Source organism: Epinephelus fuscoguttatus, linkage group LG20 (assembly GCF_011397635.1).
Source record: "Epinephelus fuscoguttatus linkage group LG20, E.fuscoguttatus.final_Chr_v1".
In the NCBI taxonomy this organism is placed as follows: Eukaryota; Metazoa; Chordata; class Actinopteri; order Perciformes; family Serranidae; genus Epinephelus; species Epinephelus fuscoguttatus.
This window is the reverse complement of record NC_064771.1, coordinates 8,640,807-8,659,192: the sequence shown is the minus strand read 5'-3', so window position 1 is coordinate 8,659,192 and position 18,386 is coordinate 8,640,807. Positions and strand designations below refer to the sequence as shown.

Below are 18,386 nucleotides of genomic sequence, written 5' to 3'. Positions count from 1 at the left end.
AATGATAAACTAAACCTCGTCAGAGATCCTTCTCACGCTCAAACATGGTACAGCACACATGGAGAGAGTTTATAATGCTAGGCCATTACACGCGCAAACAGCCAGCGCTCTGTAGTTAAAAGCACTTGTTGTTTTTACACCGATCTTTTACAGCTGTTTTAAAGACAGGCGTAGATGTTGAGACTGGTCTGTAAAAGCCGGAGTCTCAGGCCTCCCTGATAGCAGCAATGAGCCACAGCCGTCAACACACCTCAGGCAGAACAAGGGAAAACAGATGATACTCACTGGGGGCCTGCTAACCCCCCCCCCCCCCCAGCTCACTCTCCAAAAACCTATGGCCCACCAGTTAACCCCCCCTCACAGCCCCACCCTCTGTGTCTACAACCTGGCTCTGTGTCGAGGGTTAACACCGAGCACTCGGCTCACTCATCGCTCTCCTCCGCATTACTGACTGAGTCAACAGCTCCTCCGGATCAGCACCACCCAACACCACTCACTCCCTTTCACATGCTAGTTGGAGGTCAGTGCTCCCAAAGAGTCCTTCTGGAGGAGGGAGATTCATCCTGGTTTGCACAACAGTGTGAAGGAGTAGGAGCGTGTCTGTTCAGTCTGTGCACACATGCCAGTGTATGTTTGCATATGTGCTCTCCAGTATCCATCCATGTCCTCTGCCTCCAGTATGATGGAGGTTCTTTCCTGACTAATGCTACCATATTAAAGTGTACATACTATACCATTAAAGGAATCCAAACAGCAAATATACATATTTTCCTCCTACCTTTAGTGCTATTTATCAGTCTAGATTGTTTTGGTGTGAGTTGCCAAGTGTCGGAGATATTGGCTGTGGAGATGCCTGCCTTCTCTCCAGTGTAATGGAACTAGATGGCACTCGGCTTGTGGTGCTCGAAGTGCCAAAAAATATACTTTTAAAAAAACTCTACAGCAATGTGTCTTTCCAAAAATCATGATCTGGTTAATCAAGATAATCCACAGACCTTGTTTTGAGCTGTTTCATGTAGGAACTATTTTCTCTCCACCAAACTACACATGCTCTACTAAACTATCACCCGGCAAGACTGCAATGTGGTTATGAGGTGGATCATATTATTGCTATCAAAATAACAAATGTCAGTAGCTCCATTTTCTCCTTAAACTCAACATTTTATTGGCAGTTTATTTGTTTATTTGTGAAATAGTTGTGATCAGACATGACGATGACTATGACGTCCACTTCATGTCCAAAGACTAGTATTACACTCAATGTCTAATCTCTATTTACATATTCTTCATATGTATGCAGAATCTGTGGGTGACAGACAGGACAAGAGTTTGGTATCAGAAGCATTTTGGTTTTCGTTTGTAGTCCAAGTAGTACTGACGGATCACGTTTTAGCTGCTGGTAAAGAATTCTCGTGGAGAGCATTTCATTTGTTTTTTAAATTTATCTGCATTCATATGCAAATATGTGTTTATAGAGATTAATTGAAATGACCAGCGTACAGAAGAGGAAGTCTTGGTCTGGATATCTGCTAGCGACACCAGATTAACCTGAAATATGGGCTCTCGCCCTCAGAAGCTATCATCAGACGATAGCCAATGGTTTCTGAGACTGCTCGCCACATTTCTTTTTTGAATGGACTACAATTACCAGCTCAAAGTTGTATGCCTCTGTCAACCAGTCATGTTGCAGATTCAATTTATAGTTTATATTCATGTCTGTGAAAACATGGATGTGTCACACACATCTTCAACCCAGGCAGCACAGAAGAGCTATACAATCAGCACGGTTTCATGGTGGACAGCCAAGATTAGTGTCACCATTTCAGTATCTGACCAAATGTCTATCCTTTTGTTCCTGAGTAATGACACTGAATAATGGCTAGAAAAGTGTTTTTGCAGAACATTATGATGTCACAGTGAAGCTGACCCTTTTGGATATAAAATGTCATCACTTCCTCTTAGACATTTGTGTGAAATTTCTTCATAATAACTGTATGAATGTTTGAATTTGGCCAAAAACATGTTTTGTGAGGTCACAGAGACCTTTGACCTTCAACCACCAAATTCGTATCAGTTCAACCTTGAATCCAAGTGGACATTCGTGCCAAATTTGAAGAAATTTGTTCAAGGAGTTCTTGAGATATGCTCACATTAACGGGATGGACAGACGGATGACTTGAAAACATAATGGCCTTGGCCACAGCTATTGCCAGTGTGGAGGCTGTGACACTTCTGTATATCTACATGTAAATAACGTTCCTGTCCCATTGTTCAAAGTAGGCTTAGTGTAAGTAAAAGCCACATGTGAGATGTCACAAGCCCTTTTATTAAAACAAACTGTCATCACAATAAAGTGCAAAGACAGGGTTTCCTTCCCTTTTGGAAAATATACAGCTGCAAAACATGTAAATGAAAGTTATATGTAATAGATAGATGATACTAAATAAAAGTAGGCCTATCTGTGTGAATGCTTCTTCATTGTTGTCTTTCTACAAACCAGGTCTTCTTCAGCAGTTTGGACCAGCGCTTTGTCTCTCTCCATGTGGAGAGAGAAGAAACAGGTTATGTCAGGCAACATCAGACTATATGGATATACAGTACACCATATTATCTTATCCTACATCTCATTTAAAAATATATTGATATACCTTAAAAAGTTGTTACATCACCCAGTCCTAATTGCTAGTGACCCCTGTCTCATTACCCATAATCATTTGACCCACTGTTCATATACAAATATCAACTCTGCAGCTTTAAATTTCACTTTAGTATTCATTTCAATGGGGACGCTTAGTGTCATCTTTTTTAATGGTGCTTCAGAGACAAGGATAAGGGTCCACTTCCAAGATTTGGATGGCATATCTGCATTGTGTGTGTTTGTGTGTAATCCTGAGTGAGTGAGAACACTCCACTGTACACATATACGTGTGCGTCAGAGTGACTGGCATTCCAGTTGGGAGAAGATCCCATGGAAAATAGTGCTGTCTGTCAGCCCTATCTCTTGATGATATCTCCCCTGTGTGACCTGAGGAGCAGACTCAAACAATAGCGAGCCTGTCTGAAGCAGAGGTATGTTGTATTTGAGCTCCTGTGAAGACGCAGGCTGCGGAACAGATAAAGACCTGCGTGTCTCTGCCTGCCTCTTTCTCCGCTCTGTGGCTTTGGAGACTGGTGGGGTTGGGGGGTGGGGTGGGGTGGGGGTTGGGGGGGGGGGGGGGGGGGCACCCACCACCATTAGGAATGCCACCCAGAGTGGGGAGAAGTGTGCAAAACATGCCCTCGGGCCCGCTGTCACTCTTTTCAACACTCGGGGTGAAATATGTACCTTTGCATTTCTGCCTTTACCTACTGTAACATGGAAACTGCGGGCAGGTCTTAAGAGGGGCGACCACGTTCTGTGGCTTAAATACACACTGGCATTAAGTGCGTCCTGTTTGAAACAACAAGCACTTAAAGCGCCCACCTTGGTAGATTAGCTTTATATGAACCAGGCCTGCTGTTTTCAAACCTTTTTACATTTCAAAGAAGATGTCCTGGAAAGTTTGCCGTCCTGCTCTTCCGATTTGCTTTTAGGGAGCAAAGCGAGGGGATTACAAGAAACAGAAGGTCCACTGCTGGCTGTGTGTGTGTGTGTGTGTGTGTGTGTGTGTGTGTGTGTGTGTGTGTGTGTGTGTAGGTTATAGAGAAAGATTGGGAAAAATAAGAAATAAGAAGGAGTAAAAAGGATGTCGGGGTCCCTCTACGCCTCTGGGGTTGCCCTGTATGTTAACTAGAAACACAAGGTCCTCCTCCCCCCGAGTTTATTATCACAGGTGCAGATGGTTTGGGGTGACTAGAGGCGAGCACCAACACACGTACCCCACTGGCTGCCACCAGATCAGCAATCTCTTTTCTCTTTCTTTCTCTCTTTCAATGTTCCCTCCAATCCACAACCAGCTCTTAATGCCACCGACCTGAATGTTACAGTAGAGCCAAGCTCTTCCTCTTATCTTCCCTGCAGCCTGACAGACAGATTTAAGGCTCATCTGCTCTTTGTTTCATTCAGGGAGAGGGGGAGATGTTACACACTACACGCATAGTTGTGTTACCATACCTTGGCTCTCATGGCCCGCTCTGCTTCCAGCTCCTCCTCCAGCTCTTCAATGCGAGCCTACGGAGAGAAAATGGATTTCAGTGAAACAGCAAAAAGAATAACAGTCTGCTAAAATATGAAATATGACCAGGATATGTGAAGTTGAGCTGTTATCCTCTGGTTTCACAGTGCCTATATCATTCTGACAGAGAACAAATGGGGCGTCACCTCCGCAGATTGTTTGCTATTTCAGGGCAGCACTTGTGTGGTTGTGAGGCCGTTTCATACCCTCTGCTTTCCCTGGGGATTTGGCACGCCTCTAGCTTTTTCCTCAGGTAGCAATTTAGAGCAAGAATGTCCATTGCCACCATCATTATCTGTATTCTGACCCAGGGCTCGGTCTGCTATGTCCGGTCCGAGAGACCAAAAAGCATCAGTGCCATTTTCATGACATTCGAGGAATTTGTGTTATGTTTTTGCTTTCTCTTGGTTTTACAGTCCTGGCTGGAAGTCAAGGATGATTCTCCCAAAGAGTGAATATGCAGTGTAGGTGTTAAAATGACTGTCATTTACAGTATATGTGATATAAAAATGATTTTAAATCTCAGTGAGGCCCAAACTGTACCCTGCTTACTTTTAAAAAAGTATGTATTTAATAGAATTACATGTTTTAACACCGAAAGGGTTAAGTAACTTTATTTTAATGAAACTAAATCTTATAACACAAAAAACAGTTAAAATATGTGTAAATCATTGACATGTTTGTTTGAAGAGCCCATTCTTCTTCCTAAATCATCAAATGATGATGCTTTGTCACACCCTTTGGACTGTGATACCGACACCGAAGTCACCATTTAGCAACTTTATGAGACACATGGGCTTTTAACTCAAAATCTTGTTGGCAGCAACTGACATGGTTTAAAGAGCGAGCAAGTCTACCTAGTCCTTCTGGATGGGTCAAACAAACACAAACTTTCACCCAGGAGACTGCTGTTTGTGTCCCGTGTGAGACCAAAAGTCCCCAGTGTTACAAGCTATGGTCATGTAAGTTATGTATTGGTGTCACATCAGTGACCTTATGTATTTGGGCCATGTGACATTATCTGTAACCATAACCCAAGAAGTTTTGTTGCTTAAACCAAACCATGACTGTTTCATAAGGTTAACCACGTGTTACAATGTGTTTCACCCAGGAGACCGCTGTGGGTCATACAAAGATGCTAAAGGGTACCTTTGGGTTGGTTTGAACAGTTTATAAAGGTGATGAAAGTACTAAAGACTTAAAATGTATGATAACAGATATGTTGTAACATGAACAACTGTGTTATAATAAACTAGTAAGGTGTTAATAATGTTTCATTAACTGCTTATACACAATTATTGATTTTCACAGTTATGGGGATTTCACACCGCTGCGCAGTAACTCGCAGCCTCCAGTTATTTTAATGAGGAGAAGACAGCAGTTTCAAACACAGTGGTAGGGTTATAAAACCGTTACCGCCATGGACATGCTCACATATTGAACGTCTGCTGTTTGCCGTCTGGCTTTGGCCGATCAAACAGCGGGTATCGTGGAAGTAGAAAGACAACAAGATGGAGGAGCTGATAAAGTCGGTGACTGAATAAAAAAAATTAAGGCACTAGCAACTTAAAACCAGACAGAAAACAGGGCTCGGGCTAACACTTTCACCAAACTTCAGATGACTGTCCAAATATGTAGAATATGTTGTCAATTCAATGATTTCGGTTGTTTTGCTATGGTATGAGGCTACAAGTTAGCTTGCTCTTCTAACAGTGTTCACTGAAGCACCTGCCTGTCATCACAGCCACTTTAAAAACCACTTTGCTTCTGGGGGAACCATCTTGCAGGTAGGCAATTGTCAGGGTAGTTACCGCAGTGAAAGCAGCTTTAGAGTGATAGTTCTTGAAAAATACAGTATACACTTAATAAATGTCCTACCTGCTTAAAATCACATTAAAGCGCGCTATAAACCATTAGTTAATAGTTTGTATACTGCTTATAAATGGTATGATGATAATAAAATCACCCTTAATTTTATGAACACAAAATGAGAAATTCAGTCTTTTCAGCCTTGCAACTCATAAACACACCAGTGCCGGTTACACTCAGTGGCGAATATAACTTCCAGTAAGTTCATGTTCTCATATGCTGCAACATTTATTTCATAGTTTGTAGTTTTTGAACATCTTTGGTATCATTTTTCTAACTCGCACTCAGTTAAGTAATGTGGCTGGCACACTCTATAAATGACAAACCTTGGGTTTGTAGGAAGGTTTCAAGTCAAAAGGCTCTAGTCCAAGTGAAGTCACAAGTCACTGATGCTAAATGCTGCCTAGTCGAGCTGCCAGTCTTTTTTGATTTTAGGCTTAAGTCATCAATTATGTGACTCCAGTCTTACTCGAGTCCAAGTCATGTGACTCCAGTCCACACCCCTGTTAGTTACTGTACAGACTGCCTTCATAAAATATGATGCATTGTTATAACTACCTAACAGGATACAAAGTACTTAAAATGAGCTCCATCTACACTGACTACGACAATAAAACGCTTACGCATTAATTCATTAATAATAATGAGGCAATATATTATTTAATTTATTTATTTTTTTGTACTGAGTACCTTAAGTGCTACTTTCAGTGATGGATGTGTTACAATATCTGTATAACCATCTGTATGCACCTTAACCATGCTTAAATGCACCTTATGTTATTCTACTTGGTTTTTGCTCCAAAAGTCAAAACAATCTGAATGATTTATGATTAATAAATCACCTACGGCACATTTATGTTTCACTAATCTCGTGCCAAAGCCAAATTTTGCACTGCTAATAAAAATGTATCAGCAGTTTCCCAACATGGCTGCATCCGTCCAAGTTGTGTCATGTTCTGTGCTATCTCCAGCTTCTATCTGTGTCAGGAAGTGTGTCTGACATGGCATGCAGCCCAGGGCCATTCACAGCAACAGCACCTACACGCACTGATGTGCTGAAAGCCACTCACTGGCTGCACAGCTCCTGAAGCCCCCCACACATGACAATATCACACATTTAGGGCCAAATTAACACACGTGGACAGGCAGTTATCTTGCAGTTGCACTGTCTTTGATTCATTATTAATGCAAGGTTGGGTTTGGCTTAATTTCTCTGAAACATCTCAAAAGTAGGGTCAGGCATGTCACAGCCTAATACTAAAAATAACACATAACTTCATTATTTTTTCAACAGTATTTTTCAAAAGCTAAGCACAAACGTTAAGACATAAAAAGTGGAATAAAAAACTCACATGCCAGCGCAGGACCTCTGCAGAGAGAACAGCCATGGTGAGGCAGCAGCAACCCAACTGACTGACTGACTGACTGTCCCACACACACACACACACACACACACACACACACACACACACACACACACACACACACACACTCAAACACACACACATACACTCTCACACAGCTTTACTGTCGATCCCCTCTGGCATTTTACTGTCCACACCCCCTTGTGCATGCACAGCCCTTTTCTGTCTCTCACAGTTCCCCACTCACATATCTGTTTCTTGTTAAATTCCTACTTTCCACAGCCTCAAACCAGCCTCAAAATAAATATTGTGGCTCTAATACAATTGTAGAAAACATAGCGTACTAACAGTGTTAAGATGTCTGAGCCAGACTGCATGGATAAACGCAATTTGAACTACTTATCTGTGGCAGAGGGAGTTTATACATTGATTTTGTGCACTTTTCTAAATGAAATTTACCCTATTTTAAATGATCCCACACTAGCCCCTCTGCTTAGGAGCACTCATGGAGTCATGTTGGGGAAATAACAAAATTAGTCCATTATTGCTGAGAATGGTTGCAGGGTTTGATCTCCATAATTGTATGTGCTTAAAGTTTAAGCTTTTTTTTTTCCTCGCTGCACTCTGAAACCATAATAACTGTCCATAAATTGCAATCAGATGTGGCCTCATAGCTGATGTCTCCTCACTTGTGTCTGAGGGGATACTCAGCGGCGTGGGCAGTTATATCCTGTGAGATCCCCCCCCCCATATTGGTCGGTGGGGAAAACAAGAGCCAAGAAATTGCAAGTCCTGCCTCTTTTACCAGACACAGCATTTCAGACCCCCTGGTGATGTCAGTCCACCATACTGTCCACACATGCTCACATAATTCAGGTCCCTGCGACTTTGCTGGAATCTGAGGCTTTGTTCTCTTAAATGCCTTCAGATGGCAGAGTCTGGCTTCCAACAGTAAAAGTCTTGGCTGTTTGATTGGCTGAGTGATGACAGGCCCTGTTGACCTGGTCTAAGCCTTGTGCTGTGGGTGATGATGCCGGTCACATCAGTGGTATTAGACATGATGTGACGCCTGCTCTGCACAGGTGCACATTGTGAGATAAGGACATCTGAGATATACAAGACGTGGCAGCATGATCCGGGCTTTTTTTTTTTTTGAAAGGGGGACTGTGTATTTGGAAGTTTTTAAACTGAGTTTTCAAAAATCAGGCACTTTCAGACCAACTGCAGGAAATGCATCATTACAATACACTCCCTGATTTGTTACAGATCCCGATGCTGTTCCTCCCAGGTCACCGTAGTGAATTGAACAGATGAGTTTTAAAACAGTAACAGAGAGCTGGGAGGAAATTTGGTCATTTGGGGACAGTATTGAGTGCTGGAGCAAAACTAGGGAGTGTATCTGTAAATGTTGTGATTGCCTCCCCTCATTTAAGAATAAGTCAACTTCAGACAAGCTTGTAAATGTCCTAAAAGCTGATTTAAAGTCGTGTGTGCGCTTTACGCCATAGCCTACACAACTGGCTATGGCGCCATTGTGAGCGTTTCTACTTGTGTGGTGGTGTGGCTGTGTCGCTTTGCAATTACACCTCCAAAATGCTAGCTGGCTGTGGGGTTTCTATGCCACTGTGGTATTCTGTGAATTTCAGTGAAGCTGGATTGATTCAACTAACATACATAAAAAAACACATCAAACATGGCTTAACAACAACAACAACCATGAACAGAGTAAAAAAAAATTGGCTCCATTATAACTCACAAGGTTCAGAGACAAAACACCTGTCTTCTGTTAAACACGTTTTCCCCACAAATGCAACATGCTAACGTTATTAGCATAATCCTGTTACATTTTAAACTGTATAAATTAGCCTAGCTGCTAGGAGATTTTTCCTTTACTTATATGGAGGTGGGAACAACAGAAACATGTAGCAAAGATTTGTAGCAAAATCTGGCTCCATTATAATTCACAAGGCTGGGGAGGTGTGTGCCAGGCTACCTACAGCGTAGGCTCTGTGTGGACCCATAATATTTGCCGTAGCCAGCGACATTGATTCGACACAGAACTATGTAACAGGCTGAAGACACCACTATAAAGGTTTTACTTATTTCGAATGTTATCATTGATTTAATGGGGGTTATAGGTGGTTAGCAGTGTCATAGATATTTGGTAGAGGGGTCCTACTTCACTGACGAGTATGTTTAGAATGCTAATATCAGGGTGTTGGCTTCAGGTGGTTTCACTTTTACTCTGATTAGGTTTAGGCACAAAGACTACATGGTAATGTTTCGTCACTTTGTGTAAACGTCATGTTTTTGCTTAAAATAATTAACATTTAACATTTTATTTTCACATATATCACACAAATGAAACACAAGTCGTGATTTGGCCTGTGTAGACAGCTACATTGATTAAAATCTAAGCAGCTGAAATGCTTCCCATGTAGACATGTCTCTCACTTCTGTGCATTAAGATCAGTGCTGGAGACAGCGGGTAATTAGCCTAGCTTAGCATGAAGTGTTAGCATCAAATTTCGGGTTCGATTGTTGTAGGCATTATGTAGTTAATGTTAGCCTCTTAGACATTTTCTGTCTGGATAGGTTTTTTTGTTTGTTTGTTTTTTTCATGAAAAGTGGATTTTTTTTTAACCTGAGCCAGTTTGCATAATATTGAAAATCTGCATGGAATTTTCCATACTGTATTTACTGCTGTGAGCAACACAAACAAAATTCCACTGACCTTCATTTATTTGGGGAGAAGGCAGACATTTCGGTGACGGATATCTTCAAATCTGGACAAATATAACCAAAACTACTATGGCCAGAAATCATTAAAGGCACTTTAGAAAATATGAGAAGCATCACCTGAAGTTGGATTACTATCACCATTATGGCACAGTCTGTTACACCTCCAGTAAAACATCTGGTATAAACCAAACAGACCGCGGGGCTAAACTGAGCTTAATCTTCTCAGATTGGGATGACCCTGTACAGCAATGTGGCCGAGTATAACTGCTTTACCACCATAACATAAAACCACTAAGAGCACAGGGCTGTTGTAAGAAATTAGGACTGATGTCCTCCATCACTGCAGACCCCCATCAAGCTGACTGCTTTAAATTACAGCACACTAGAGAGGCAGAGGCAGCTGCATCGTTAAAGTTAGACAAAGCTATCTTTTTGATTCCACTCAAGTTTGTGGACATATTCCTCTGGTTGTGACCCTTACTGTACGTCACAGTCAGACATGAGTGGGCGACAGAAGAGATACAGTCAGCTGGGCTGCCCGTCCACCTGCACAAATGTCCACAACATGCATACACACAGAGAAACACATATAATAGTCTTATTGTGAGATAGGGAGAATGCCAAAGCGACAGTAAATGTGAAAACATGCCTACCCTCAAAGACACACGGATCGCCTTTCACCCGTCCAATCACAGACAAAGGGACTCTTTATTTTTCCTCTTACAACCCTCTGGAGAAAACATCAGGCTCCCAGAGGCATCGACAGAGTGAGGAAGTACCACCTGAACTTTGAAATCACCATCTCCCAGTGTCTTACTCACTCTCAGCAGGCTCTCATCTCATTGCTCCATCCGAGGAACAGACAAAACACATTATCTGCAACATGCACCAGTAACACAGATAAAAACTCTCCGACTGGCTTGATTCTATCTGGATGAAACAGTAAGATTCACAGGAAAAGCCTCAGTGTAAACTTCGCTCTCTTTTCCGGACTTTGTACAGAAGCAGACTAAACACTGAACAGCACTGAAACCAACACAATCACACAAATAATGCTGCCCTCATCTTAATTATACAAAGATTGTGTTCTACACGGCCTTTCAAAAGGGAAATTCTGATGATGGCATTTTAAATGCCAACATCTTTGGTGGCAGGCGGTCATTGCTGTGATTTTCCACTGCACACACCAAAAAGTGCTTGTTTATAATCTGTGTGACCACTGCAATGGGTGATGGGGAAAACCTCACCAATTTTACACATGGAGTTCAATTCATTCCTTATGAGCAGCCAGTGCAAACAGTTGTACAATGTCTTCTGTGGCTCCGGAGGAGCTTTCCTAAGTTTGAAAAAATAAACATGATGATGTCAGGGAAGGTATAATTAAGGACACTATTGAGTCAACCCATTTGCCAGAATAAATGTTGGAAACATCCATATCTTAGCAGACATATTAAAATTTACATTTTTCAACAATGCTGTGGTTATGTTTAGTCACAAAAACCACTTGGTTATGGCAAGGAAAGAATCATGTTTTGGCTTAAAAAACCTGTTTTTGGTGGCACAATTACCACTGGAGCTGCCACTGACGCTGGAAATGCTGCTGATGTCTAGCTAAAAAATACCAGCTTTTGGTAGCAGAAGTGCAGCTTAAAATACCTCTGATATCTTGCTATAAAATAGTTGGTTTTAGTGGCACAATTGCTGGTGGAAATAACCCTAATATCTAGCTAAAACACAACCCATATTGGTGGCACAATCGCTGGTTGAAATGCTGCTAATGTCTAGCTAAAAAAAACACTGCTTGTGGTGGCACAATCGCTGCTGGAAATGCCGCTGGTGTCTTGCTAAAAACCAAGTGGTTTTGGTGTTTGCTGTTCCTGAACAGTGGTTTGCAAGAGTCTATTATATAGTATATTACTATTATATAGCTTGGCAACTGTCGCCTAGTTGTTGTGCCATTCGCCATCCCCTCCACCTCTCGATGACAGAGTCAGCTCATACCGATGTAATCAGAACTATGCCACTTTAGCAATGTTAATATGATACATATGAAACATACAATTTAATTTAATACATCTGTCATTTACAGAATTGCACAATGCCAACATTTTCTTCTGGCAACTGGACTAAGTGTGTTGGAAATATAGGCCTTTGCTGTACCTCTTTAACAGTTAGCTGCCCTCTGAATAACTAAAATTACTGTTAAAACACTCTAAACATGTCCTGTGTTTCTATTTTCTAAAAATAATTATGACTTCAACACATCCTGTGAGGTACAAACTTCCATGTTAGACAAAAAGAAACATAGAACCAAATGTCTAAAAGAGATTCAGAGTCTTCACAACTAAAAAAAGCAAAAAGAATGGTTGCTGACTGTCGCTACCCCCAAGTGCTCCTAGTACCGCTGTCTGGAAGCAGAGATGGTTATCAGTTTGGGTGTAGGAGGTATGTTTTAACCATCTCTTGACAGGCATGGAGCTGTGAAGTGACTGCTCCAATTACGGAGCAGAGCCCAGCAGCTCTGTTGAAAGGCAAGAATGCATCTCACCGCTCTTCTGTAAGCTACAGCTGAGCTCCCTGCATGTCTTTTTAGAAAACCAAGTAAGGTTGTCATTCCAGCCACTGTTAGTATTTCAAGGGAAAAAAAAATCCACCCTCAAAAACTCTTACAATGTCACTGTATGTGTTACTATAGTGTTTTCTTTCATGGAGCTGTTGTGTCTAATATATCTTCAACACATAGCTATAAATGCTCCTGATGATTTGCACTGATTAATCATGAAAGCCAGCTGCAGGTTGAGCAAGATTTCATCAGGGCACCCATATTGGATGTGACGCAGGTAATTGCACAGCTCTTTGAAAATGTTCACATCTCTCAAATTAGAGGCTGCGGATGGAAGGCACATACCACTCCTGGAAGATGACTATCAACCTCAAAGGCAAAGGACTGTGTATATTACAGACAGTTTCAACTAACAATGAGTCCTGCTAACAAGTCTTGTGTGTGTAACAAAGTCTCTTTTTCTTTGTGCCGCAGAATGTCCAAAAAACTATTAATCAGTGAGAGCACACTGTTGCACTGGGTGACATGTTCCTTTATTACCATTAGCACACACACTGTAGTTTATTTTCACTCAATCCCACATACACTGTCCAGCAGATACTCACCAAACATGGATTTATCTGCAACCAAAAATAGTCCCTAACAAATACACACAGTACATAACAACACGTTCTCACTCCCAACTCATCAGCCACAGCAGCTAGAGCAGTTTGATCAGCTGTCCTGTGCTTCAAACTATAATGCTCAAGGTAACTTTTTAGCATCAGTTCTTGATGCCCAGGGACCGGGTGTTATTTTCTGTGGGTTACATGCATAATGTCTTTTCAAAATAAATTTCCATGTACACAGGAAATGTTTGTTTTGTCACCAAAACTGCTTTAGGTTCAGGCAATAAAACTACTTGCTTTGGTTTAGAAAAATCTTCATGGTTTAGGTTAAAATAAGTATGTTTGTTACATATCTTGACTCAGTAAGCAAGTTAACAAGTATGTGGCGTGACATGTGTGTCAAGTTATGTTAAATATGTTGCGTAATTTTTAAAAACCTCAATGTTTCACATGGGACATGAAAGTCTGGGCGAAAGTCCCATGTTTGTTTGACCCATCCACTACAGACTTTCTGCTTTTGCTGCTTTAGGTTTACACTGGAGTAAGTTAAAAGCCTGGTGCATCTCATACAGATGCTACAGGATGCCTTCTGTGTCAGAATCAAGCGCCAATGACCAGCCTTGGCATCCTCTTTGTCCTTACTTGCATTAAATCAACAACATTTAAATGTTTGATCAGGTGTCTGTAGCCAATATGTCTGAGTAAACATATCTTTTCTCTGCAGCTTGAGTAATTCACACACCAGATGCATACTGCGTTAACTGTACTTCACTGTATGTGCACACATATAAAAGGGTCTGACCTGCTGCTCCTTGTTCATTCTCTGCAGCCCGATGTTGAGGGCCTCTTCTGCTTCTAGCTTGGAGCTGGTACTGCTGATCTCCAGGTCCTTCCTTTATAGAGAAACAGATAATAAACACTACATCAATTTAACCCTCGAAAAAAAAAAAATTAACATTGATTGAACTGAACTGATTTTAAACTTAATTTAAACTTAAGATAGAGTTATACTGGAAGATAGATAAAAGATATCTTAGGCATATGTTTGATTTCTAGGTCAAATTTTTCATGTAACACAATCTAAATATATCTTGATGCATCCTAAGCAACAGCGTGGTCTCATAAAAATATGTAAAATGGACTTGAACTCTTTGCAACGCATTATGTGGTTTGGGCACAAAATGTGTTAAAATTACAAGCTGGCAACACAAAAACAATGCTCATGCAAAGTCAATGAGGACCTTTTGCTGTGGTGGACACACAAATTAAGTACAAAGAGCAAGAAAGTCTGCATAGACTGGGTGGGAGGGATGGTGCATGGGTTACACTAACATGGACTTTCAACCAGTAGACTGCTGTTCACGTCTCCTGTGAAACCAAATGTTATTGTACTTACGGGATTTTACGGACTTAACCTAACTACACAAAGTACTTAACATAACTACGTAAAGTTTATGTTTATGTAACCTACATCCCATATGTAGTTGTTTTAACCAAAACAACGATTTTTTCTAAATTTACCTAAGTTTTTTGGGGGGTTGTCTAAATTCAACCAAGAGTTTTTATTTCCCTAAACCTTACCAAACTTTGACCATTTCACAACCTTAATCACATCAACGATGTGCTTGATTTTGGATTGGCATTGATTTTGTGTTGCCAGCACATAATTTATACACATTTTTAGGGCTGTACCCAAATATTCGGATATTCGAATAGTAGGAATTCGAAGTTTCTATGGCTGGGTATTCGTTATGAAAATTTGGTATTCGATATTCATTTTTTTTATTTACTTTTATTATTATTATTATTTACATATTTTTTTGATGCTAAATGTAGTCTTTTTGTTGTTGGTAAATGTAGTTTATCAATAAAAATCAAAACTTTTAAATTGCATTGTTAAAAATGTGAAAATATAGTATCGCCTACCAACTGAGCTTGTGTGCACAGCAGGCTTGAGCGCATTCGTCTGAGGCTGTGGATCAATGCCAAGTTTTACCACTTCATCACTGTTCCCTCTAACCAGCTAACTTGTAGCTGTTTTTTTTTTTTTTTTTTTTTTTTATTTAATATGAATTATGGAACCGTTTTTGTCAACGTTTGTTTCCCCTGTTTTGTACAATAAATTATTGTTTAAAGTTTCAACAAGTTTCTTTTGGAGTGTGTGACACAAGTGTGTTTTGAAAACAACCGCGGACTGTCACCTGCTCAACGCATCAGTACCTTTGGATGCCATGACAGTAATAGCCAATAATGTCAAAATATCATTTACAGACCGATTCAACAGACGATCACTGCTGCCCGACCGGCAGGTCCATTTGCGGGTCCCCCGGGTTACGGGTTGACCCGCGCATCACTACTCAGCTCAGTCTATAAATGCTGTACACAACAGTAGACATTATATTCTATTCAGGCCAGGAGAACCAGCAGCGCATCGGCTCTACAGTGCACGGCACTGCTGATTAACCATTTTATTGCAGCACAGTGTCTGCCAGCAACCAATTACTTGCAGAGGCTTCCTACAACTTGTTTCAACGGTTCCGATTTAATCAGAAGACAAATTAAATAGGATGACTAGCCAATGTGAAAATCAAAAGAAAGCATAGAATAATGTACTGAAGGAGACTGTTGTGCCATCACATTTTTTTGTGGTTTGAGAGCAAAGATCCGGTCACCGCTGTGCAATACAATTAGGTCCAAAAAAACCCCGGAGGAGTGCTTCGCAAGGAGTCTTTGAAAGGAGCCGAGCCTGGCGTAAAACCGGAGGGAGCAGGCAGCGCGGCCGCAGCACGGCCACAGCCGCCGATTAGCTTTGCAATTAAATGGCTTTGTTGGATGTGTCATACTGAAAAGGAGAGCCTAGGAGAAAGCATAAGCAGTCCAAGCTGATCCATCACAGTTTTTGCAGCCTCCAGGTGATACATAAAGCTGGAACCCCCTAACACAGAGCTACTCATCCATCTTTGATGATCATCACTTGGCTACTGAAGTGGCTTGCCACAAAGAACAGTTGTTAGACAGAGAACAACGGAAGAATTGGAGATAGAAGTCTATATTCATTATGAATGCCTAAAATGTTATTATCGGTAATGAAACTTTAGCCAAATTTACACAACATTTTAGTGTTTTCTTCCCTTTAGTATTTTCAGCCCATTAACCCTCTCAAACCTCTAAAGCTGTTCATGTGGCAGAACCAACTGGCAACCTCCGGGGCTGAAAACAAAAGCCAATGCAGATGTCCAAAAAACTGCAGCTCCTTAAATGGTCACTAGAGGCTGGCTCCAAAACAGAGTGAATCCCCATTGAACCCCCATGTTAAGATGTCCAACCCTGCAGCATAAATAAACATGTTTACAGCCTGGTACAAAAAATGGTTTTGGTCTCATTTCAACGTTCATGACAACTGTGCAGGGGTTGATTTTTTTTTTTTTTTTTTTTTACATTTTATTAAGTCTTAGAGTTATGCATATTTAGGGGAAGGGCTGCTTGAATAACAAACTGTCCGCAAGCCATCCTTCAAGTCATTGAGTCACCCTTCGCTTCTCCACAGCTATGTCAATTATTTTTATACAGTCTATGGGCAGAACTGGCAGGATAATAAAAACCCCTTTTCAGACATACAATACTATACGTAACATTACTGCTTCCTTTATCTGTTTAAAGTAATGTCTATTTGCCATTCAGATAAAGGGGTTCATTACATAAATGTTCTGTACTGGCTAAGATGCAACAGGGTTATTGTGAAAAGAGACAATGCTGTGCATGATTCCACTTCTTTCATAGGCAGTGAGACCGTTTCTCTTTTAATTGAAAACTAAAATAAAATAAAATGCATCACATGCAGGATGCCTTCATGAGTGCACTTATTTGTCTCTACAATAATTCTATTTACTGTAGTTGACAGAAGCCACAGTTTTCTGTAAGTGTCATCTGTAACCAGTTGTGTCATTCCATAGGCAGTATATCACAATTACTTATGCATTCATTGCATGCATTATTTCCCTAATTTACTGCTACATGCCTTGGGAACATACTTTTTTGGCAAAACTTAATGCAAATAAATCTTTGAGTTTGGAGCTGAGTCAAACTGAGTGACAGATTTCATATTCTGTTTGGAAAACACAGCACCTTAGCAACAAGGTGAGTCACTCACTTTTTATTAACACTCACAGAGATGGAGGGCCATGCAAATATTGATGCCAAAGGCAACAAGTTTTAACTTTGTATTGGAAATGGTGATGTTCAGTGATCCATGCTCAATAAGTATGCGCGTGTTTGCATTGGTTCTTGTCTTCAGGTGATTGTTGCTGCAAGGTAAAGTACAGATAGCAACATGTTAGGATGTTATATTGAATACCTGAAGTGGGGGTAGGGGGGGCAAACCTCAAAGTGGGGATGACTGGACTGTGGAGCGGGTATATTACATATTATAGCTTCACAGTCCATCTCCTTCTCCCTCAGGACAGGAGCATCATCTCAGACTGTCAAGAACTTTTTGGAGTCCTTTAGTTTGTCTCTTTCCTGGGGTTAAAAGATATGATTACAGCAGCTCTTGTTTGAATGGTACATCCACAGACAGCTGTGGATAAGACCTGTTGTCACACGCATGAGTTCTAGAGTAAATCTCATGAAAATCATTTTACTGTGTATTTGTTTTTGATTGAAGGCTGATATAAATGTTTATGAGGTAACTTTAAAGCCTAAGTCATAGTTGGCATAAATGCATACCTGAAAATGTCTGTATTTATGTGGCTGTTATTCCCGTTTGATCACTGGCTGGAGGGTATGGTTTAGCCTACTCATTTTTTTTTCCCACACTTTATGTCTGATTACAAGTTATTCCACAGAATAATGATGACCTGAACTTCAAAAAAAAAAAAAGAAGAAGAAAGAAGAAAGGTATCTTGTAACGTGCCTCAGTTAACTGTACACATCATGCTCATGTGTACAATACCAATCTGTTTACCTATTAATAGGAAAGATTGTCGAAGAGAGACCAAGAGTTAAAGCTCTGATTCTCCGCCTGATCCTCGACACGTTGGGTTTAGGTCAGGCCAGACTTGGCTTACAGGGCCATGATTTTTTAACA

At 40.8% G+C, this 18,386-nt stretch overlaps 1 protein-coding gene across 3 annotated transcripts in view; it reads right to left on the bottom strand.

Moving 5' to 3' along the window:
- LOC125880338 (myosin-16) overlaps positions 1-18,386 on the bottom strand; it is a 75,680-nt gene that overhangs the window by 14,541 nt on the left and 42,753 nt on the right. For all 3 annotated transcript variants that reach the window (XM_049562676.1, XM_049562675.1, XM_049562674.1), the window contains exons 6-7: positions 14,103-14,193; positions 4,094-4,150 (exon numbers count right to left, since the gene is read on the bottom strand). In XM_049562676.1, coding sequence (XP_049418633.1) covers positions 4,094-4,150; positions 14,103-14,193 — 148 coding nt within the window. The remainder of the gene's footprint in view (positions 1-4,093; positions 4,151-14,102; positions 14,194-18,386) is intronic.